At 35.3% G+C, this 25,441-nt stretch overlaps 1 protein-coding gene across 2 annotated transcripts in view; it reads left to right on the top strand.

Moving 5' to 3' along the window:
• Window positions 1-25,441, top strand: part of CAMKMT (calmodulin-lysine N-methyltransferase) — a 219,508-nt gene that overhangs the window by 174,265 nt on the left and 19,802 nt on the right. For both annotated transcript variants that reach the window (XR_007708135.1, XM_035556167.2), the window contains exons 5-8: window positions 2,614-2,668; window positions 3,719-3,782; window positions 8,930-8,996; window positions 22,994-23,068. Coding sequence is in view for 1 of the 2 variants with exons in the window: in XM_035556167.2 (XP_035412060.1) it covers window positions 2,614-2,668; window positions 3,719-3,782; window positions 8,930-8,996; window positions 22,994-23,068 (261 nt within the window). In the remaining variant the exon portion in view is untranslated. The remainder of the gene's footprint in view (window positions 1-2,613; window positions 2,669-3,718; window positions 3,783-8,929; window positions 8,997-22,993; window positions 23,069-25,441) is intronic.

The raw sequence follows: 25,441 nt of genomic DNA, 5'->3' as shown, positions 1-25,441 counted from the left end.
AATAAAAGACATTCTTTAAACTGACATCTGTTGCAAAAGGAAGAAAAATATTTCCTAATAGAGTACATAATAATCCCTGCATACAGTGGTGGAGGAATTTGCACCTATATTTAAGCTTTATGAAACATATTGAGACATACTGCACTTGTATGTGTTTGTTGTGTTTTTGTTTTTTTTTCCCACATATTTTCTAAACTCATAGAAGACAGGTATCAAGCATCCAATAGGAATGCTGAAAGATAAAATCTATCCCTGCATCCTGTCTCCTCCTCCTTGAGTATACAGAGCCTTGTGCTTGGAAATCCTTGAAGTTTCATTGTCCAGGTGGATGAATGGGGCATAAGAAAAGCTGTAGCAACACTGCATTTGCAGGTATAAATTGTGTTCTGAGCAAGGCTACAGGGCTAATACTAAGTAAACCACGCTGGAGTATAAAAAATCTCTCTCTCTGTGTACATATGGTGTTGGGAGAATAAGGAAGACCTAGGAGCTTCAGTCTGTAAACTGGTGCCCCTCGCACCAAACCTGAGACAATTCCTGCAGCTTGCTGACTCCTATCTGAATCCAAAGGCTTAGCACTAAAGCATGCTCTGGTCTATACAGCCTTATTTCTGCTCCACCAGCCACATGAATAAAGCACACCCCATCAGAGAGGCAGCTAAGGCACCTCTTTGCTGCTATATTAACTATCCCTGTAGTGCTTTAGCATCCTGGCACACATAGCTGCTTATACACTCTACTTGCCTTCAGAGGCTCTTCGCAGCAAAACTCCTGGTGGTGGTCACTAAAGTGTGTTTGGGTATCCAAACCTGGTTACTCAGAGACGGTGATCAGTCAAACTTCCATGGGGGAAATGGGCAGTTTCACCTCCTGAGTCCTCAGGATTCTGCCCTCTCAACAGCACACCCAGAGCAGAGTTTCTTGTTTTAATTCTCATTGGTAAATGTCACTAAATATTGGCAACATAGGAACTTTGCACTAGAATAAGTTATTTATATGTGTAAATATGCGTGTGTGTGTATATATATATATACATAGAGTCATACATATATTACATACATATAGATTTGGTTCAAAATGCACCAAAAATCCCACACTGGATACTTTCTGCGTTTATTTTGATAAATATGACAAGTGCCTCCTAAAATCCTGTAACATAACTTTATGTATGTAAATAAAAAATGCATAAAGTATGGTTAGGAAAAATCAAAATTTATGTGAGGAGAAACTTAGAATCATTCTATATAAACCACAAGCTGCAGATTTCCCACAATCTATTTTTAATTCTCATTGGGTTTAGATAAAGCTTGTTCCTCCAAACTACCTTCTCCCCATTTCCATTAAACAGGACAAATAGACTTTTTGTAAAGGAAATTTGCAGAGTCTTAGGAAAATAAATGTATACTATCCAGACAGTGAGCATTAGTTTATTGTCATACAGCCTAGCCCAGTGGCCTCAGTGAACAAAATATCAACATCTGTATATGCACACTGAGATGGCATCTGAGATGCCCAATGTAGGGTAAGTGGTGAAATAATACTTTCGCACAAAAGTAGGTTTAAAAACATTGGTGTTTTAGGTCAGAAGAAAAGGTGCACCAAAAAATCTGCTTAGCTGAAATTCCACTTTCTGCCTGTCAAAAATACTTCAATGGAAATGCTTCTGGCAGCTGTACCAGTTGCCATAGATTTAGCTCTAAAGCCGCTGTGCTCCTGAACTGAGACTCTGCCTTGCCCTAAATGCTGCTTCACGCGGTTTCAGCGCTCAGTCAGCATCCCTCCCTCCTCCCCTCCCGGGGCAGGCGGTGGCTGTGGAGAACATTCTTTATGGCTCCCCCTGCAAGCCCCCATCCGGCACGCTCTCTGCACCAAATTATATTTCACTTGCACGTCTTAATAACCGCACTCTGCGGTCTGAGCTAAAAGCAACCTTTTAGACCAGGTATTCAACCCTACGCTTGGACTCAGCTTAGACTCTTGACACTAACTTCATTTAGTTTTCTGTGGCTTAACTGTTTGCAGTTCCCATCGTTGTTCATAACAGTATTGTTTGTAGGTCACTTGCGGTTTTAAGTGCTAATTGAAGGATCGGATTTCTTCGTGGGTAATTGTTTTGTGGTATATGGTGTGTTTTAGAATTTCTCTTTTTTTTAATACCAAAAGGCTTTCAGGCATAACTATATAGAGTGATATATAAATAATATTCATTTCTCCATTTACTTCCCTAACTGTTTTTGCAAGAATGAATGTGGATTAACATTGTTATCCTTTCCTAACAATTATCTTTCGCTACTCTAGCTAGTTTAGTTCTAAAAGACAGAGCCATTGACAAGGGAAAAAAGGGAACCTTCTCAGATTTTTCAGCTCAGCGGTGGTAATGTTGCACTGAACACTAATGAGGGAACCCCCACTGATTTGCCTGCTTTGTGACTTTTCTATTTCATAATTATTTTTAAAACGCAAAACGACATGAGGTAGCCTAGTCATGTCTCTACAACTTCCTGGTAGCTCCGTTCTTACTGCAGATGGCAATTTGTTCTTGTAACATATATGTCTCTCTGACCATTTTCATCTAATTTGTATGGGTTCTACCATTTCCTTTCTCTCTTTCAGGGACCTTGCTGTGTGTGAGCTAGGGGGTGGCATGACATGCTTGGCTGGGCTCATGGTAGGTCTTTTCTCAATTCCAACCCCATTCAGAGGGAGAAACAAAAGGAAAAATGTTCCAGTGCCTCCAACTGCTGGGTCAGAGAACTGTCAACAGCCTCAGCTGCGGTCAAGCTGCAGAGTCTTGAGAGACCTTCTAGATTGACTTGCTTTCGTATCATATTGATTTTATGGTTGCCTCGATGAGCAGAAACATTTTACCTCCGTGTAGTCAATATCTCTTGTTGTGACATTCCAGGCCACGTACGGTCTGTCTTTCATTGCCATAGCTGAAGCATTTTTTTTTTCAGATTATAGTCCCATTTGCTAAGATACAGGAATAGCCTGGCGAATCACAGTTGGAGCACCATGATATAGCTGCTAATGTTTTGCCTGCATTATTACACCAACAAACATGATCCAGAGCTCTCGGTAATTAGATTCTTTTGAATTAGATTGGCCATTCAGGAGAGTCGTTCACCATTCTCTGGGTTCTGAGTCATGTATTCAGGAGATATTATGTAGCAGTGCAGTGCATTAGACAAGTTTTTATGTCTCTACAAATAAAAGCATATTGTTACACTGATTGGCATTTGACAAACCTGTCGCTCTTATACAATGTGTCGAGGTTACAGCCCAATGTGCGAGCATGTCAAAGCTCACAAAAAAATTACCCTTACAAAGCCATCTGCCTGCAATGCAAAGTTATATGAAGGGCATCAGGCAGTCAGACAGAAGCAAGCTGAAAGGCAGAGTGACAGCCTTGTATGATGGCTCTACTAGATAAACAGAAGCCCGCAAATGAAAGCCTCTCAGAATACCATCATCCGCTGTCACAATGCAATTACGGAACAGAATGATAGCAAGATAGAGGCTCCCGCAAATGGAATGATAAAAGTATTGACTGATTTGATTGAATGATTAAAATAATGCAGACATAAAATGAAAAAAGATTGAAGATTGTTACAGAGAAATAGGTGAGGAAGCATGATACTGAAGGCTTGTCACTCCTGTCTTCACTTCCACACAGACAAGCATATTTGCTCATTGTTTGCTGTGCTCTTTTTTTCAGGTTGCTATTTCTGCAGATGTCAAAGAAGTTCTGTTAACTGATGGAAATGAAAAGGCCATCAAAAGTATCCTTATTCAGATAGAAAACTGGTTTGTTGTGTTCGTTCCTTTTTACTAGCTGAGTAACAATCGATATAAAGACAGACGGCATGGGGTATATTAAGAAAAAGTCCCCACATAAGTAATTAAAAAATAGATGCAAAATATCTTCAACAGAGCTGCAGCTTCCCCCATAATAAATTCCACATTTTCTTCTTTAATTAAAAATATACATGTTGGTATAGAGCAAGTACAGTAGCAAATATTTGCCTTATGGTTGAGTGCTGAAAGATTCCTTGTGTGTAAGCTGGACGTTACAGGAGGTATAGCAGTGAATCAAATCATTAGCTCCCCTTCCCATAGTCATTTTGCAAAAGAAACTAGGTTTGTGGGTGTGGTTTCTTTCTTTCTTTCTTTCTTTCTTTCTTTTTTTCTTTCAGATATTCACCTCTTAAAAATGCATAGTATTTGTATATTGTCATAGTGTATTTTGAAATGCATAGTTTCATTATTGCTACAAAGTTATAACTGCCTACCAATTATCCATTTAGTGTGCTTAAACAATTATCAATTTGTCATTATTTCTCTCGATGAAAGGAAGATTACAAAACTCCTCTGTCCCTTGTAAAAAATATTTTACTATATTTCTTACATTATTTTATTAGAATAAATTGCTATTATGCCCTCCTAGTATGAACACATAGTTCAGAAAATTGAACTGTACTTTGGCTAAGCAAGAGAATGAGTGAGCATAATTTGTGGCCACATTAAATATCAGCACAGAACAAGAACAGATAGAGAATATTAATAGCCCTTAGAAATTGAGAGGAAAAAAATGGAAGATATCTATTTGCTTTTGTTCTTGGTAATATTTCCATTTGCATGTTAAGCCAGCCTATTTTTTCAGGTTTTGGCCCCACCATCATCAAAATTGTTTAGATTTGAGTTTTTTTATGTACTTGAAGGCTAACATAATGAAAAAAAAAGTTAAACGATGTTGTGGATTAGGAAAATGGCAATCGCTTATGACTGTTAAATCAGGAGACATAACAGTGAAATGGTGCATTATTGTGTTTGCTACTACCTCCAAACACTCAGAGGTAACAGACAACTATAATTGCTTACACTTTCACAAGTTCATGGAAAAAAATAGCCAATCATATCTTTTAAATCTTGAAGGAAGCCTAATCAAAGTTTCCTTTTTCTTGAAAATACAAGTTCTTAGCTGTGTTCCAAGGATTCCTATTTTGCTAAAATATAGCTGATTATGCTCATGGGCTGAGGAGGAAGTACTGATTATTCTGTGCATTTTATACAGCATCTCCTCTCCCTGTCGTTCTTATATGTCATTATGAAGATAAAAAATGTAGGGGAAGAAAAGTGTTTCAAAACTAGCTTAACAAAACAAACAGATGTTTTATGAAAGCATAGTTATTTAACAAAAGGTTATTTTACACACAGAAAGCTTCAGGTAAGCTCAGTAATCATCAAGTCTGCACATACCTTGCATAGCAGATTCCACAAACATACCTGAACTTTTTTTGTGATTTAGATGTCTTCCATGGTAAAGAAAATCAGTGAGCACTATAAATATTCATCCAGTCTTTGGAATTAAACTAAAGTGCTTTAATTTCTGAAAAAGATACGTTAATATATTCTAATTAGCACACCTTAGTTTTCCACAATATGTTGTAAAATATTTTTTATTTCTGAAAGTCTTGCAAGAAGTCTTCATCTGTATTCACTCAGTGAATCCCCTTCAGAGGAGTGATTGGTAGAAGGCTCTAACAGGAATTTATTTTTCTTTTTTAACATTTGGTTCTCTGAAGGCTCAGCATTCAAAGTGCTTTTATTGTGTTGGATTTTACAATGGGCTTAATATTAGCAGGGTGCCAAAGTGCAGCAGACTAAGAACTTTACAGTGTAGGTGGAATGTATTCTTAAAAGCACACATAATAAAATTTATGTTGCATTTTATGTGTTTCATGGACTTCAGTAGTAATTTTATGATCTGTTTAATGGTAATTTTCTTTTGCATTCTTTTGTATAGTGACCAGCTAGAACAGAAGTTTAGGCTAAATTTAGGTCTGTTTTAGTCACACCAGACTCACAGAAATCAGTAAGAATTTTTAGCGTAACTGACTTCAAGTGGCGCACACTACACATGATGCATTTCTGCTAATTTTTATTATTGCTGGTGATATTTTTTAATTGTTTAGTGTGCCAAATTAAATTACTGTGGGATAAAATACTGTTTTCTTGTCTAGATTCTGCTTTTCAGGAACAGTGAATGCTTAGTATTGTGCTTTTTATGTAGGTATTATACATTAAAATAATCTTGTTTAAAAATTACTGTTTACATCTTCCCTTTAAATTTCTTAGGAAGCTTAAATTACATGCCAGTCATACTATAATATCCAAAAATTACTTTCCAAAAAGTAAAAGTGGTTGTCAACAAAAAAGAAAAAAATCACTGTCAGAAGCCAGGAAATCACCAAGCAAGCCTGCTAATTATTCTTAATGGGCAAGATGAGCACATTAAGAAACAAATGAATACATCAGTGAAATGTAATTGAAAATCGACCTGGCAATAGTGCATTGCATCTGAGAATCTGCCTTTGTATTATCATCATCATCATAATTATTGTTGTTTTTGTTGTTATCGCTATTCAGTGAGCATAACTAACAGCCTTGCTTTGTGAAGTCTCAAGCTTTCGAGGATTTGATTTTTCTTTTAGTTTTTGACATTTTTCACATTATTCTTCATTTCATACTGGCACGTGAAATATTGACTATGTATGTTGTGAATATGTTTATTAGGATATGTTATTGAAATATTACAAGCTAAAACAATTGATGAACATGTTAATTTAAAACCATTGTTGTGATTTTAACCACTTCACTGTGAAACACATAGCTATATTTTATATTAATCGGTGCTCTTATGCATGGGGTTTATGGAGGTTTTTAAGTGGATATTATTCTTTAAGTTACTAATCCATTTAAAAGATTTCATTCTAATGCACTGCTTTTGCTTATCATAGATTTTAATCAATTAGCAGATCATTCATGTTGCAAAATCAATGAAATAAAGATGGATGGTCTTGTTTCATTGAAAACTTTATTGTTGACTTAGTATGTTTTATCTAACTTCCTTCATGATCATTTAAATGAAGATAGTATTAAAAAAGAAAAACGTAGATATTTCCATTAAATATTGAAGATTTATGTACACAAAATTATCAGATTCACCCCTCTTTGAAATTTTGGGTGATATTCATCAAGATACAAGTTTTCCAGGTTAGGCCATTTCTACAACAAATTTAACCGTGGACATCAACTCCTATTTCTCTAGAACACTGGAAGCATCTATACTCAGATACTTCCAAATCCAAGGATGCGGTTCATTTTTACTAAAAAATTGTCTCCTATTTCAGAGAGGCTGTGTACCTTCTGCCTTAGCTCTGTTTCACACCATGCAATAGTGACTTGCACTGCTGTCCGAAAGCATCAATAATACAAAACATGGTTGCGGTGCACTATAATGGCCATTAAAATATAGTGTATGGATCTTTCAACAGTCCTGGGAAATATAGGTTAGAAAGGTCATGTTCAGCCAGAATGCCTGAAGACGTGGGCTTATAAATTATTTTAAAAAGCTAATGTTAACGTGGTTACAACAATTATTAATAGTTTTGCCCAGTTATATAATTTAAGTGCAGTGTAGCTAATTTATCAACACCGTTTCTTCTGCTTCATCATGATTTGCTCCTGGAATTATCTATGCCTTCTTTCTGCTTCACAGGTATTGGCCATTTATTACTACTTCCCAATGCCTATTTTGGAAAAGATTTTAAAAGCATGTCCAAAGTACAGGGATTTATTTAAACCACTTCTCTATCATTCCATTTCTACTCTTTGGCTTCACAAAATATCAGTTGTCTTTTCTTTCACATTGTTTGGTTAGAGACTTTTCTAGAATAACTTATCTTAAACAGTCAACGGTGTTAGGAAGGCCCATTATGAGATTTCATCAAGGCAAATAAAAAGATACATTAGTCATTTTTTAAATTAGCCTGACATTAGTGTTCATTTTTCTTAGAAGAGCACTTGCAAAGAAGAATTTGACATATTCTGTGCACCTAGGAACATCCTCCTCATTAGCATCAGATTTCCTATACCTTAAATAAGAATGAATGATCATTGTCATCTTTATGAAATTTGTCCCTCTATGATAATTTTTGATATCTGAGAGTGAACTGTTCAAACATGTTCACACCGGAAGCCAGTTAATGTTTTCATAGTTCTTTAGTTACTTGCTACATCCTTTCTTTCCAATGGCTACCCAGAAATGATTGGTTATGAAGGTTTTCTTTCCAGGTATAGATTACTGGGCACAGCTCCCTTTGAAACTTTTCACTAACAGCCCTTACTTTGGCCTGCCTGTGTGGCTACCTAAATTTATGACCTGATCTTCCAAACTGAAAGAAGCTGAGACATGAGGCTGAGGAACAGCTACAGTGCCTGTGGTGAAGAAAAGGCATTTCTAACTTTGTACTGTCCTTTATGGCATTTCCAAACCGTTCTCAAGAAAGTAAATGGACTAGAAACTCCCTTGCCTACAGGTGAAGGTGCTCCCAATGTGTGCTGGATTTCATCCAGAGAGAGCCAGGAACAAAAGTACATACCTTGTGGCAGGACTGGAACTCAAAACCATAAGCCTCTGAAACCTCAGCACTGTGATCTAGTGATACAGTTGAAACCGGCACAAACTAAACTACACATTAAGTGAGCATGCCAAGACATTTCTGTTCACCTTGGCAGTAATTCTTATATTTGTAAATAATAGTTATTTTTAAATGTATGTAAAATATGGGAAAACTTTTACGGCTTCCTCTATATCTACAGCGCTAGCAATTTTGTAAATGGAAACATTAATAAAAGAACGGTTGATAGAGTTAGGCAATAAGAGCAAGTGGCTGAGTAGATTTACAGCTGATGTACCAGAGTAGCGTTGTAAAATTTATGCTTTTGAAAAGAGTGACTATTAGCACAGTTTAAAGATGAAATAGATGCAAGATATTATGAAGGTATTAATGATGTAAAAAAGTATTTTTGATGATTTTTAATACTGCTCTAGTTTTATGGATAATTCTTAACAAATATGCTACAGATGTAAGTGACATCATCGCAAGAAACCAAACTGCAGGCATATTTAAGGCTCAGAAAGTGTCAAGCTGGTAAGATTCTACCAAAGTGTTTTATGAATTCTCATGAAATTGTTTATTTAATGTAAATGTGAAATGTAATCAAAAGTGTGAATATGTGACATTACCGACACTGACACAGGTATGTATACAGCAAGAGTATGTACCTATCATGAGTTACGTGATGCAAGACAGAAAGTATTCAAAATATATTTGAATTGCTTTTTATCCTACCAAACAAAGTATGATTAATCTTGGTGACATAACCTCCTTTTTAATTAATTTATTTATTTATTTTAATTTACAGAATTTCTCTTCAACTGTGATTCAGTGCCTGATTGAAATTAGGCTGCTTGAGAGTCAATATTACCCATTTTACTGAATACGAGGCTTGAAACAAATGTACCTAAATAACTGGCAGGTTTTATTTCTAAATTTCTCTGAGAATTCAGGGTGGCAACGGACATCACTTGTTCCTGGGGCAGATGTTGTTGGAGCCTTCATAAAAGGCTTTTGGGCATCGTGTGTGCATAATCAGTATCATGTGTTGCTTGTGTGAGGGTAAATTGGGAGTGTGGGAACCAGGCACAGTGCTGGGCCCCTTCTCTACTCTTACTTTGTCCTAAAGTGTGGGCCACATTCAGTGTTTTTCTCAAAGTGCACCAGAGCATTGTCTCCAAGTTAGCCCAAAGGCATGCTTTGGAGGGTGAGCACTGTAGAAGTCCAGAGACTTTGGTTTTGGATAATCTCCAAAGCCCTTCCTGTGACACCCTGTAATTGATGTTACTGAAGTTAGCTATTTAAGTATTAATTTTATTGGTCTCCAAGTGTGATAGAGACTGGAAACTGCAAAGAATGTGAAATGGGTTAATCTTTTGTAGTATTTAAAAAGTAAATTGTACAGCTCTTCGTATTTATGGCATAGGGTTATGAATAAGAATGTGCTCAGAGGTGGCTACTGAAGATGAAATAGTGCATTCTTGCATGTGTCTAAATCTCCTTCTCCTTCTCCTTCTCCTTCTCCTTCTCCTTCTCCTTCTCCTTCTCCTTCTCCTTCTCCTTCTCCTCCTTCTCCTTACTTTTTTTTTTTTTAAATGATTCTCATTCCAGAAGAAGGGCTCTCAGTCCTTCTCAGAGAGACAAAAATAAAAGTGAAAAAGGGCTAAAACCATCAGAATAAGCTAATTAACATAGAGGGCTAAAACAATACAATTTCAATGGCTATCATTCACATCATTTATTCTATGCTTATGTATCCATAGTGCATAAAGAAGTTCTTTTAAGTGAGCACTTAGGAAAATTCTGCCTTCATTAGGGCATATGTACATATAACTTAGAGAGAGATCTGTGCATCCCGATACTTGCCTGCCAAGTAGACAAGGGCTACATGAGCCCCAGGATAAGTCTTTTAGGTCCTGTGTGCTGAACACTTCTTGTGAGCAACCTCAGATCTGTGCAGTACATCCATCTAGAAGCTTAAATTTTGTAGATTTCCAATTGCCCTCTACTTTGTACAAGATTTCAGATTTCATCCCTTGTCAAGACTTCAAACCTGGTCTTTTAGATATCAATCAAAAGCACATTTTCTACCCTGTCCTCATTTACATTTATCTAATGCTTAAGGTCATTTGTGATCATTTGAGTGTATTTCAGCATATGGAATCAGTGAATAATAGATTTCGGCTTCATGCTGTGAAGAAAGATTGTGTTTTTACAAGACATGATGTTGTTTACTGGGTGTTAATAATCACTAATTAATAAATATCTAGACTTCATAAAATATTGCATTTTAAGGAGTAAAAATGTCAAGTGTTTAACTTATTGAATGCAATAGCATTTGGGTCTTATTTGCATTAAAAATAATTAAATTACAAAATAAAGTGAAATACTGTATTGAAGCCTAAGGTTCTCATAATAAAAACTTAGTTTGATTTTTATTTCTACATTCTTAAGGCTTTTGCAGGTTTATTGTAGCATTGTAGATTCTTATAAAATGTGTTGTTATGACCGTAATCATCTTGCATTTCTTTATGTTATGCACATTAATAATTGATATCTCATGTAAAAATTAAGGTTTTGCTTAGGTTAGCTATTTGTTAAATGCTAATAGATGGATCAGTCCTTCAGATTCAGTAATGACATGATGAAGACAGTAACAAAGTTATCTGATCACTTCTAAAGGCCTTGTAAAAAGTTAAAAGGCTGATGTAATATCTGAAATACTACTGTAACCCTGATTCATTTTACCTACAACCCAAAACCTGGGGTTTGCATAAAAAAAAAAGACAAGAAAATGGGATGTTTCATAGGGAAGAATGCAACAACAGCTTGCAGTGATATTAGGTGACTTTTTTTTACATTGATCAGAGCTTGCAGACAAATGAACATAATGATTTATTTAAGTGACATACTGTAACATTAATTTAATCTGGAGAATGCTGTACGTGTTCCTCACCCTGATGTATCATTTAAACAGTGTCCAGTGCAAATTATAATACTATAGCATATAAAAAATAATCGACCCTTCTCACTGCACCTCCGTCTCACTTTGGGATCTTGTACCGTTTTTCTTGCACATGGAGTAAAAATTATCTGTATGAGACTCAGTTTATGATATTTCAGACATTCAAATCTAGACTTGGAAAATATGCCAAAAAATGTATGGTACAAAAAGGAGCAATCCAGTATCAGCCAAGACTAGTTTGATTAAGACAACCTGCCATACATTTATTTATTTAGATTTATACAAAATGCAGTAAATGAGCACTTATCTAGCTCTCTGCCAACTCTTGATTATTGTTTAAAAGTACAGTAATGTAAGCCAAACTGGCAGTTTGTCATATTGTGTGTTATAATGTAATAATAGATATTTAGTAAACAGTTTACTTCAGCAATGGCTATACAATTCAAGTTTATTTTTAGCTTCCAGTAGTATGTTCAGAATTTCTTGCTAACACTTACTGGAAAGAGGTACAGTAATGCCACTAAGTTACGAATAATGACTTGCCATAGAAAGGTGAATTGTTAATATCATGTATAAGTTTGATGATTTTATTTTTTTCACATTCTGAAATTATTCTTGAACCACTTTAATATTACACCACAACGTAGCATACAAGTTATTATGATAGCATTCTTTGTACCATCAATTGTTTCTACTTTGACATGCATTATATCATTATTTTGAACATAGCCACCAACAATTAAATTAGGAATAACAGTCATAAAATCTCTGCTCTTTTTCTTCCTTTTTCATGTGGAAATCTTCCTGAAGTACAGGTTTATGTTGTAGAATTTTGAAAAATAGTTGTTGTTACAGATGTCACAATGGAAAAGCTTTATCAAAAGGAAGGATTTGCAGTATATTCTAAATGTTATCAGACTCTTTTATTCTTATCCAACAAGGAGTTTGTTCACCAAGTTCCTTTGTCTGAGAAGATTAGATGTTAAGAAGAAAATTTGTTTACTTATTACTGATATGGGACCTATAAGTTTTAGGCATTAACAACTCTACTGTTTTGCTAAGAGCTGCCCCAGAGAGATTACATTCCACATGAGTGTAAGCAAGTACATACAACAGTGAGAGAAATGCTTATTAGATGACGCACTGTTTGAATTGATTAGTAGTAGTGTATCATACATTTAGCTGATCTTGTAGTAAACATTAGAACTCATACCAGGAAAGTATAATGAAGTGACCAAAAGTGACAATTCCTGCTCCTTAAAGGTTAGCAGATGGGTAATCATCTGTTACTGAAGATTTTTGGGTTCCTTACAAATATAAAAATTTACAGGCTTCCTGATTTAAGCCTGATAAGAAAAAAAGCCTTTCTAAAGACTAAATTGCACTCGTCATAATAGTAGGATAAGGTCTCAATGACAGAATACTACTACATAGTCCTGATCCCATTCTTATATTAATTACCCCTTATTCTGTAACTGCCACCATGTGAATATTTTTACCCTTCTGCAGTGTACTTAAGATAAACTAGCTTTCTAACCTTGATTTCAGTGGATCATGTAACAGGTTCCATCAACATAGGACAGCTTTAATAAAACTCCCTCTATGTTTTCATTCATCAAATTGATGTGTTGCTAAATTCAAACTTTTTGAGACCTATTTATTGAACTAGTTGTGTTTGTCAGCTTAGTTAACCTTAAAGGAATCCTTTTCTCCGAACTGCTTTTCCAGTCTCCCCATGTAATGTTCCTGCATGCACAACATCTACTGGCAAGGAGGAGGCTGCCAAAAGAATAATTTCCTGCCCTTTGGTTAGAATGAAAACACTCCTGGATCCTGCTATCTTCATTTGATGATTTTATGTATGTGAGAGAAGAAAAAATAAACAGTCCGTCTGTTCATGGCCATTGTGAATTTGTAGCTCCCTGTCACAAAAAATTCAGCTCAGGTGGAGGCCATTCAACACCTCTGATCATACTTGCCATTTTCTATTTCTTTTCCAGTTTCATTCTACTCCTTTTCAGATGAGGGTGAGCAGTACTGCATCTGAAGTATGTGCAAATTATAGATATATGTAGTGGCATAATTATTCTTTCTGTTCCTCTTCTAAAAATGCCTAGCAGTGATTTGCTGTTTGACTACAGTTGAGCACTGAGCTAATAGTTTCATGAAACTCTGTCATAACATGAGGAGCTTCATGGCGATGGTCAGTTTTCTCTACTTCCTTTATGAAGCAAGGATCATTTTTCCCCCTTTCCTCTTTGTATTTATCCACACTGAATTCATCTGCCATTTTATTGTCCAAAATCTCAATTTCATCTTTCTGCAGTTCTTTACAGACTGCTCTTTTCCTTACTGTCTTGAATAGCCTCATAGCAACAGCAAACTTTACCACCTCAGTGCTCATCACTTGTAAACATGTTGAATAAAACAGGTCCCAGGGAAACTCCATTAATTATCTCCCTCCATTGTGAGAACAGACCATTTACTACTACCTTGTTCCCTGTCTTTTGTTCCATTCTTTAGCCATGCCAGGACTCATCCCATGGCTGTCTACTTTCCTTAAATGTTGTCGGTGAGGGTCTTTGCCAATAGCCTTTTGGAATCGAAAGCAGCCTGTGCTACTCAGATCACCCTTATCTAGATACTCGACCCGTTTGAAGAACTCTTGAAGGTTTGTAAAGCAGGACTGCTTTTTGCAGAAAACATTTTCCATCAAGAAAAGGTTCTGTGGTGAAAATGTCTTCAGTTTCTTCTGCAGCGAACACACAAATAATTAATTTCACCTCTCTGAAATGGTGCCATCCTCTGTGAGTGCTCACTCTAAAACCAGACTATTAGGTGGCAGGAAGATTTATAATGAAAGAAAGAGTACAATCATTCTTAGCCTGCCTAATTTTATTATTTTACTTAATTTTCCAAGTTCATGGTCCTTTCTTCATTTGTATGCAACTTCAGCTTTTGCAGGTATTATATCATGTTTCTCATAACTTTCTTTACTGTTTGGCAATACCAGCTGACTTTCAACAACTTCCAAGCCTCTGCTATTTGTGTATTTCACCCACTTGTGTTGACATAATAAAATTGCAATTTGTTTTAAATCACATTGTAACTTTGTCTTTCATCTTTATATGACCAGGTAAAAATATATGAAGAGAAAAAAAGCAAAAAATTAGCAAGCTTTGTTGTGAAATTTCTGTAAGTTTGGAAGAAAAGGGACAGAAAAGCTAGATACTATCCAAAAGTATAGCATGACATTATTTTAAATAGCTCTTGGTTAAATGTTTTGCTGTATTTTATGGTGGTCTATTCTTAGCTTTAAAAACATCATTTGGGTAAAGCTGTTCCTCTTATACCCTCTTGGACTGGACAGGAAGTCTAGAAGGAGATCACTGATATAAGAAAACTTGTGTCTTTCTACTCAGGGCTTTAAAGGAAAATGTCCATGTGATGTTAGAATCTTATTTATTTATTTATTTATTTATTTATTTATTTCATTCCTATGCCCTTTTGTGTAGCCATAATTTTAGCCAACCTTTACATTGTGTTTCCTGGTTCATGTTGTTACCAGTATACCTTTGTCTACCCTTCCTTATCTACCTTGGCTCTACCTTAATAGACAACCATCAAATACATTTTGCACTTTCAGTAAGCTGTCTCCTTCACAGGAGATATCTTTGCCACAGATATAGGAAAATTGGGACAAACTTTTAATTTTGACAAAATAATGCTTGTAGTGTCATCTTGGCTGATTTCATTAATGTTCTGCTAATATGCAGTTATTCAAACACGAACCATGATATTGAAAATGAAAAAGATTCAGGAAAGAGACATGAGTGAATCAGGATTTGGAAATTAGAGAGTTAAAGAGCTCTGTTTACTTAACTTGTCAAAGAAATGACTTGATTGTTGAGAAATGAATTGATTTTGATCTGAAAGTCTCATGTGGAGAAAAAAAATCTTTAATAAAAGATCACTCCTTAATCTAGCTTACAAATACCTAACAAGATGTAGAAATTGAAGCTCGACAAATTCAGCCTGAAAAAAATGAGATTTGACAGAGAATGATAGTTAATTAGAACATCTTTCTATAGGAAGTGGTAGTTTCTTAAACAGTGAATGTATTTAAATCAAGTTGGATATCTTTCTGAAATGTGTATTAATTTACCGAGATATCTGGTCTTGATGTAGGAATTTGAAATCTTAGATGATTATAATAGACCATTTTGCCCTCAGAATCTAAGCACCGCTGAATGACATCCCCTCTGCTCTTTTTAATTTTTCCCCCATTCAGTCCTTCTGAACCTGCTTGGTTCACTTCATCTTTTTTTTTTTTTTTTTTTTCCTTTTTTTTTTCCTTCTTATTCCCTTGATTATCTTCCATGTATTCATGGATGGACTATTTTCCACAGGGCAAGAACACATCTTCTTTTCCTTCATATTTTTACTCAAAACCAGTTTTTACAGAGCTTTCATTCACTCATCATACATAGTCGTGCTGCATATGCTTATGCTGTCTTGCTTTTTGAAATGACTATATCATAATAAAATATATCAGTCTGAATTAGAATGTGAGAACCATCCATTTTGTACATAATGCACCACATGACCCTTGCTAAAAACTCCTAAATAAAGAATTATTTAGAATGTGTTGATGTAGAGGACGGAAAGGAAAAGGCAAATTCACACCTTTTTATTATTATTATTATTGTTAACTTTTTAATGCAAGATATTCTCCCTTCTTTGAAAAAATTAATCACACTTGTGCTGAATGATGGCTTGTGGTGTGTCTACAAAATGAAAAACGTTATTCTGTAACAGTTGTATTTGGATGCAGTGTATTTATTATGTCCCAAAATTTTAGTAGCAGCAGAAGCATGAGTGTTACATTTGTTATTTTTGATGACATATAACTGTAATGTTCCTGTCTGAATTTTAGAAAAATATGTAGTTGAGGTGCTCTTAGAATGAGGACTAAGGGAAGCAAATAACTTAGTTATCCACTTTTGAAAGGCAACTTCTGGGCAGGAAAACCAAGATTGTTGGTTTTGGTGTGTTTTTCTGTCTTTCTTTCTTTCTTTCTTTCTTTCTTTCTTTCTTTCTTTCTCTTTTCTTCCTTCCTTCCTTCCTTCCTTCCTTCCTGTTTGTTTGTTTTTAATTTATATTACTACATTAATGTGATGGAGCTTCACCATGAGTTGTTGTACCATGCACTGTATGAACATAGTGGAAAAAGGCAATTTCTGTTAGAGAGTCTGTGGTCTAAGACCAGAGATGGATATCATGATGAAGGATGACAAGGATACCTGTGTAGTCAGTGCGATAGACAAAAAGGATGAGGCACAAGAGCAGCCTAACCTCTTTCCAGTTTTTGTAGGCACTATTTTAAAGGGGAGTTTCAAGGATAATGGAGTAAGTTTGTGTCTGTTCATGACAGAGTGGAAGAAATTTATTGAAGGTCCTGTTTTGAAAATCTAGGCTTTTTTTGAATGTCTGTTTTTTTGAAAATGTCTAGGCTGACATTAAATAAGGAACTTGTCCTTTCAATACTGAATGAGAGATAATAAATAGGGAAGTGAACTGTTGTGGTGTTTGGAAGAAAATACTTGCAACTTATCTGGAGGAGTACAAAGAGAAAGGTGAAAAGATCAGGGTTATAGGCAAGAAAAACAATCTTTGCCTACTGAATAAATATTAATTGGGCAAGACTGCATTTTTCAAGACAGAACAATATTGTGATGTTAAGATGTTAATGATGATGACATGGTTAAAGAGTTAAAGTTGAGTGTGTAGATAGGAAACTTCTTAGAGAAGTTATACGAAGAGAATTGACAAAATGTAAACAGAGTTGAGGTTTACAAATATAGAGGAAGGTCGAAACTAAATCTAGATTACAGATTGGAATTAATGGTTATGTCCAAAGGGATCAAGAAAAAGAGGTAAGAATTAAATTACTCCAAAATTATTGGAAATGTGGGTATTTTCCTTCAGTAATTCTACATATTGCGTTCAAACTGTTTAGAAATGTGCGAGGAGATGGAGAGTGATTGATGTTGGGTACTTGTTCAAAGTTTAACCTTGGTGTCTTGCTACTTGGTATACTCTGTAAGGAATGAAGTAATGAATAACAAGACAGAACAAAGTGAGGCAGTGAAGGTAAGAAAGGCAGGAGGTGGAAGTAGATGGAGAAATAAGAGCAATTTCATGAGAAAATAATAATGGGGAAATGATAGCTGGCGAACTTGCAAGACTCTTCAGAGGAGTTGTAATGACAGGCATATACGTCACCTCTGTCACTAATTAAAATTCATCTTTTTGATCTTTATACAAAATTGAGGAATCTCAAACAAAGATCAAGGTGTGGAGAAACATTCTGGTGATGCCTTTTGTTAATGTGTTAATGAACTTCCTCGGTTAATGTCATAGAAAAAGTCATATAAATCCCCAGACAAAATCTTTTACCTGAACCTGTATACATACCAATGATAATGCTTTTCAAAAACTGAAACCTAAATTAAAATATGAAAAGAAGAGGTGGGTAGATAGGGGTTCTTGGTAGCTGCTCATCTGCTAACTGGGGCAATTTTTTAAAAATCTTTGTTACAACTATTAATATGTACTGAAGCAAGGCAGGCTTTTGTGTCTTTTGTCCTCTCTTTGAATTTTGATTTTTTGTCTTTATTTGCACAATGACTCTTTTGCTAACTTGAGAGGTACTCTAACCTATGCCATTCATCTCAAAAACATCTCAAAGGGACTTGGAAATGTTTCAAGTTTCTATTATCTGAGACTTAACCTGTGTTTTCTTATGTAAGTTACCTACCTAGACACACTGGGAAGACAACCATTGAATAACAGAAGTTGAATAAAAATAGTAATGAGGAATTTGTATGAGAAATGAAAACCTGGTAAAATCAGGCAAAATCTTTTGTTGTAGATTGCTGCGATGCTTCACTAGTGTAAGAAAAAGAGTGTTGACATTTGTTGGGCTATCCTCCATAAATTAGAATTACTGTACAGGGGAAGTGTGCGGTCTTGGCTGCCATAAACGCCCTTGCAACATTTACCTTTTTTGTTTGTTTGTTTGTTTTTTATTTTTATTTTTTTCCTTTCTTCTTTGAAATACAAGAGGACATTGGGGTAAATTGGTAGTACATAAAGAAAAGATGCTCTTTTTTTCAGTCTCTGCTTCCTTAGTTGATCTTTTTGTTCTATTATCATTACAATTCTGTTTATGTTGACCCTAATCACATTCTCTGGCTTACTTGGAAATTTAAAAGATAAATCAGGAAAAAAAAAAAAAGGTAAGAAAGAAAGAAAGAAAGATGCTTTGATTCCTTTTTTTTTTTAAATGAATTTCTTGCATTAGAATGGTGTAAGATTGACAGCCTAGGAAACTAAAGCATCAGTACATATTTTCTCAGACTATTTTGATAGTATGCTTTATCCCTGACCTAGAAAAGCCACCTCAGTGTGTGAGAGGATAGTTCATTCGCCATAGCTCATTTCAGTCCTTGTCCTTTTTGCTAGGACTGCCATCAAGATTGCTAATTATAGTAATAGGTTTGTGACGTGGGTACTTTTCCTCTGAAAACTGGTCAAATTCATTTGATACAGGCCATAAAGCAGCCATTAGTGGGTACCAAGTTTTACCATCAGCTTGGCTTAACAACAGTAGACACGCTAACAGTACTGTATTTCCAGTTGTCTTTCCTTCACATCCTGTTTTATTTTTTAATGTTCTTGTTATAGCCAAAAACGCCCCCACGCTATTTTCTATTTGCAGTTGGTTTCAGACCCTTTTCTTCTGAAACCAAATTGCTAGTTTTCAATGTCATGAAACAAGTTATAGAAGTTAAATAAGCCAGCACAAAATAAAAGTGAAGAGTGGACTTTATACACCTTAAATATGTTATTAAAAATAGTAATAAAAAATTGAAGGTGTAGCTTAGACAGAAATTGAGTGAATAGTACACTTTCTGAACTTACAAAATAATTTCAACTGTTAGTACTGTAGCATCTTCCCTCAAAAGAAAGATATAAAAATATTATAGCTTTAAAACTTCTTATTTTGCTGGAAACAAAGTTGAAAATAAATATTCTGAAGCTTCAGAAACTTTGGTTTTCTGTCCAAATTTGAACTCTCACTCTTATTTACTTGTGTTCATGATGACCACCCAAAGACTTCAGAGAGACTGAAAAAACAACCCTATAGAAATCTTCTGCTCATGCTTCCCAGTTCTTTGGCACCAAGATCCTTATGTTAATATCAATTTCTACTTCTTATTCATTATTTAATAACTACTAAATAAAATCTTCTGAATTTCGCTATTTCTGAAAATAGTCCATTTTATAATTTACTATCATTGGACAAAGAACAAGAGGAAAATATTACCAAGGCTTGCATTTTTTCATGGTGGCTCTCAACACAATACTGGCAACTGAAAAGACATTTTGTGGCATGGCATTGTTTCACTTTATTTCTGTTTTTTTAGAGGAAACCTTATAAAGACTGAGATTTTTGGGTTTCTGTTGCTAACACTTTTCTGGGTTTCCTAGTGGTGTTTTTCTTTAAATTGAAATGCAGTTAACTCTTATTTCATGGTTCCTTCAGAATTCATTTCAGGACTGACCACGAAGTCCAAGAGTCACATCCTCGGTAATCCCTGGAAGAAGTATTGTTACTTACTCTCTTACTACATATAGATAAATGCATTTAGATACACATACATACATCTTCACTTTTCTCAGAGGTTTTACAATATCAGTTGGTTTTGCTGTACTTCAGATTCAGGAATTGTATTTAGATTATGGGAAATGTTATTGATAGTTGATATATTTATACATGTTCTGACTCTGATTCACTACTTTCATCAGTCCTAGAATTGAAAATAATTGATTCAGCTTCAGTATAAGGCTGATTCTGACATCAGTGTTAATGATGTAATAATGCTGATTCTGAGCAGAATTATTTCTGATTCCCTAATATGTGGGGGCATGTCTGCTTTACAGGTACAGATGCAGATGTGTGACTAGTGTTCGTGCAAATTCATGGAAGCATTAAACATACAAGAGTATAGATAGGGTAACCCAGAGTTAACTACCTAAACAATTTCTGAAGTTGCAGCTTCGTGTACCCTAGATGTGCTTCACTTACTAGTCATACTTGAACTTGTCTAGAGATAGTGAGGATAAATATATATAGCTGGTAGTTGCATCTTTCCCATCAACGTACATACATCCTGAGTGAGATCAGAATGACTTCTGTTGTGTTATTTATTTTATAGAAATTATCTTTAGTTTACATGGATTTTTCTTTTCCTTTTGAAAGTTAATGGCAAAGTTGAATTTCAAAATCTTGTGTGCAAATTTATCACTGGCCTCTGTATAATTATTGTCTGTTCAGGAATACAGCTGTACTGGAACTAGAGACCAACACCAGCCCTGGTGCCAGATCAGGAAAATGGTGGAAAACTGGCTTATGGCTGGATGTGGGGCCCTGAGCTCTCTCCTTGTAGCAGTGTGCATGACAGTCACTTTGCACCACTGCTCATGCTCCTGGCAACTCATCTACTGCAGATTGTGCTCAGCATTATGGTTTCTGAGCTTTTGGCTATCTGCACCATGTCCTCTGTGCCTACAGTGGGTGTGCACAGAAAATGCTGTGTTCTGGATGCTCAGTGGGAACCTGACAGTAACATGACAGTAACATTTTTTTTTTTCCCAGGAGATGGCACCTGTGCTGCCTCCCAAACTGCATGTGTGAAGTATAGTAAATATATGGGTTAAAAAATCATAATTCAAATCCCTGTAGTGGTACTGATCAGATCTCTGTTTCTGCAGCAATGAGAACCAAAGGTGGCCTTTTAAAGCTCACAGTTCATCTACCAATTTCCAGTTCTGCTTCAGGATTCTTAAAATATTAGAGTGCGTGCTTTAAACCCACAAAACTTACCTTTACCTAATTTTCACCATTCTAACCTAAGTTTCCACGGAAACAGGGTTGAAAAAGCCACTGGTAGCCAGCAGGCAGCCAGCAGCTGAGAGTGAGAACTCTCCTTTGTCACTTTCCACTACTGGATGCCTGCTGCGTGCCAGTGTGCAAAGCTACCTAGGCTTCTAAAATCTGGAATACTTTCAATTTGAGGGGGAAAAATTAAATTAATCTACTCTTTTCTCTCTTTGGATTGTCACAGTAAATTCCAGGAGGGCAAATGGGCTAATGAGTCCAAATCTGTTCAGATACACTGAGACCCACATAATCAAAGCTTTCCCAACCCATTGGGCCTCTCCTTTCGTAATTTCCGTCTTTTAAAAGCATTATCCCTCAAATTTTGTCTGTGCATATAAACAGGCATGTACTAGTACCTTAATTCTCTGTGGGTCTATTTCTATCAATCTATATGTTTACCAACATTTTGCATATAGTTCAGACAATGTAAAAAATTTTCCTTTTTTTCCTGCATACTTAAGGAACATTTTTGAATGAACATATTATAACTGATCCTCGGTTAAATATTAGGAGTAGTATGTGAATGGAGACGGCTTTTAACCAGAAGTAGATTATAGCTGCGGGAAGACTAAAGGGTCTATTTGGTCAAGACTCATACAAAACTGAGATAAGCATGCACAACCTGACAAGATCAGATTAGACCCTTCCCCCACAAGTGCTTTTCCCATAAATATTTATCTACTTTCTAATATAAATAACCAGGAAATGAAAAAGAAGGATAAATTTATTTATATATTATTATTTTTTTAAAAATAGCCTAGAAATAGAAATGCAGCTTCAAATCTTCGAGGTAATGATATTTTAAGTATGCAGTACATTCCAACACTGGTTTGCTGTTTTTTAAGAGGGAGTCAAGCAATGAAATTCTTCGTTGCAGCTATATAAATCAGTAGCATTTATAAACAAACAAGAACTTTGCACATATGTGCATTTTTGCCTGTTACTAGGTATCTTAGAATTAAATAACTTATCACCTATGAGAGAATAGGTGTTGACAGAGTCAGCACTGCTGTATTTTTAAGCTTGCCTGAGGCGACATTGCTGGCACTGGAGTTAAGCTTGGCATTCTTTCGCCCTGTCCCTCCTCCCCCAAGCCCAAGTGAATGCTCACTTCATCAATGAGAAACACGACCGGCTTGCCTGCCAGATGTAATGGAGAGCCATGAAATCACATCTGGTCTGCAAATTTGTATTGCACTCAGGTTGTCAATACTTGGGCTTCGCTTCCTCATGCAGTGATGTTAAGGGGTAAAAATCGGAGGCTGTACAGGTGCCACTAACTCAGAAATGAATGTTGGTGATCCACTCACGAGAACCTGTGTGGATTGCCTTTCTAATATAGTAAAAAGGGGGCTCTTTATCTTTGAGATTTAAAACTTAAAAAATGTGCAGAATAATATTTTTACATTCATCTTTGAAATTAACAAATGTATACTTTTAAAAACACTTCTGTGTCACGTAAGAATAATATTAATACTTTAAAAATCTCAAGATGAAAAATGTAAGTCCTTTTTTCTTTTTTCTTTTTTTTTTTTTTTAAATCTTTTTTTCCTCTAGCATTTTACGATGGGATAATGAGACAGATGTCTCTCAACTGGAAGGACATTTTGACATTGTTATGTGTGCAGACTGGTAAGTACATAAAAATCATAAAACTCATGTTAGAAAAATAGCTTTGCTGGAGTAATTGTACTGTGCTGCTTGCTGATGGCTAAGCAAAGTCAACAAATGAAGCACAAAGCCACCTTAACCTCAACAAATTAATATTCATCTCCATGTGACAGTTATAAGGTAGTCTTCTATCACACAGTAACTTCTACCACATTATTTCCCAAAGATTGATTTTGAGAAGCATTTCCATTTTCTGGAATTGCCTCTGTTTCATGCTTGACGTATCAGTAAATGGACGACTTAGGCAAATTGCAAATAATTATGGCTCAGTGAGGAACAGTCTGGAGAAAAGGGAGTTTATCAACACAAACAGCTCAATTAGCTTACTTCTTAGGAAAGATCTGACTATTGATATAAGGGGATATATTTTTTGCTCCCCGGAAAATCTGTCCGAGGGAAAAAAGACTTCAAAACCCTTTTTTCCCCATCACATTCTGTTTCTTAAATAATTTGACAGCAGTATTTGTAGAAATAGGCTTTTTATTATTTACATGTTGATTGTAAGAGAATTCTTATTAAAAATATCTGAGTACAGCATTTAATTTATGAAAAGGTAGGTAATTGTTGCAATACAATGTATTGTTTAATAATTTATACAGATAGGTTTGATTATTGACACACACCATTTCTGAGACTGAATTTGTAGAATTGTGCTATACTTCACTATATGGCATGTGAACTTTCCATATGGCAAATTATTAATTATTTGCATTATATAAATAGAGAAAGTGTAAAAAGAGATGTGCAGGCTTAATTTAGGAGAGCAGATATTTTTAAATAAGTCTGTCTTTTCATCAGGAATATTTCCTGTTGACCCTTTAAATGTCCAAAACAGAAAAAGCTGTTTATATTTTGTTGCACTTAACTATTGTAAGAGACCAAATTCTGAAAACAAAGACTTCCTAGGATAGCTCAGTTCAGCAGGTTTCTGTACCTTACTAAGAAATAGTTAAAGGAAAAAGGCAAAGGGAAGTGCAAAGCTGTCTATTGTCTTTTTAAACAATGTTCTTTTTAAGTGGCTTATGATAAAATATTCCTCTAAAGCTTTTCTTTCTTTTTCTTTTTTTTTTTTTTTGATGTTTTCCTATTTAAGCAAACTATTCTGATTTCAGAAGTTACTATTTTTGTATAGCACTGGAGAAAGTGTATTTAGTCCTCTTTTTTCCTTTTTCTAATACCTGTTTGTTTACAGAATGCAACAGTGCCTCATTTCTCTTAGCATTTAATTTCAGAGTTCTTTGTTCCCGAAAAGGACAGAGAACGGTTTCTAACTAATCGCTGATAATGTGCCTCAGAGATGCATCATCTGATTAAAATAAGGAGCTAAACAACACCATATGATTTCAGCAAGTAATTTAGTAAATGCCTTCCTCACCAAATATTAGAATGGATACTCCAGGTTTCATTGCACAGATGAAGTTAATGCTGGACAGGATTAGATCAGATTAAGTATGAAAGTCAGATCAGAGTGCTGGCGGACATGAGCAGGAGGGCAGCAGTCTTCTCGGAGGCTTAGACAAGGCTCACATATGGATGTTCTCCAGATTATGTGGGTGAAGCAAGGTCTTGCCAAGAGATTTAGAGTTAAATTTGTTCTTCACGCAAGTATCAAAACAACCTGGCTGTGCCATCTCTTGTATTCTTGATACACCATGTCATCCTATTTGTGCTGTGAGTACAGCAGAGCAAGACTTAAGTTGTGTTTTTTTTTTTTTTTTCCCAGTAATTTTCTTGCCTAATACTCCTCCCAGTCTGTTTGGAAATAGTGTAGTTTCATTAGGAAACAAAGAATCACACATGGCAGGTAAAATATATAATGCATTTGCAATCCCTGCATTTTGTATATTTATTTTGAAGCACTTTAGATGCAGGTAAGTGTATAAATATTTATAGATTTCTAAAAAATAAACAGAAATATGCAGATTAGTTTCAAGTACATGTTTTTATTCACAAATTGTCTCTATTTTCCTTTTCCAAGGGCCCATATATATAGTTTAATAAGCATGAAATCCCTTTATTGTTTGCTTCTTTTAAAAATCTTTTATTTACGGACACTAGATTTTTCTGATAGATGAAAAGGCTGAAAAAAAATGTTCCATGCTTTATCAAACTCAAATCTACTTTTCATTTTCATGTATTTCTGTTCGAGATATAGAATTGGCTTGAGAACTGTTGGCAGGATTTTTGCTTTCTGAATTTTTTGGGCTGTCATTGAAGAGAAAAAGAAATCTCTTTTCTTACAGCTCCTCAGCTGAAACCTGAGGTATGCAGTGATAAAAACAGATAGAATAGATTGCATTTAGTTTAGCACCACCATATAGCTCATTGTCAGTC

Source organism: Cygnus atratus, chromosome 3 (genome assembly GCF_013377495.2).
Source record: "Cygnus atratus isolate AKBS03 ecotype Queensland, Australia chromosome 3, CAtr_DNAZoo_HiC_assembly, whole genome shotgun sequence".
Lineage (NCBI taxonomy): Eukaryota > Metazoa > Chordata > Aves > Anseriformes > Anatidae > Cygnus > Cygnus atratus.
The sequence above is the reverse complement of the archived record's forward strand: the minus strand, read 5'-3'. Positions and strand labels throughout refer to the sequence as shown.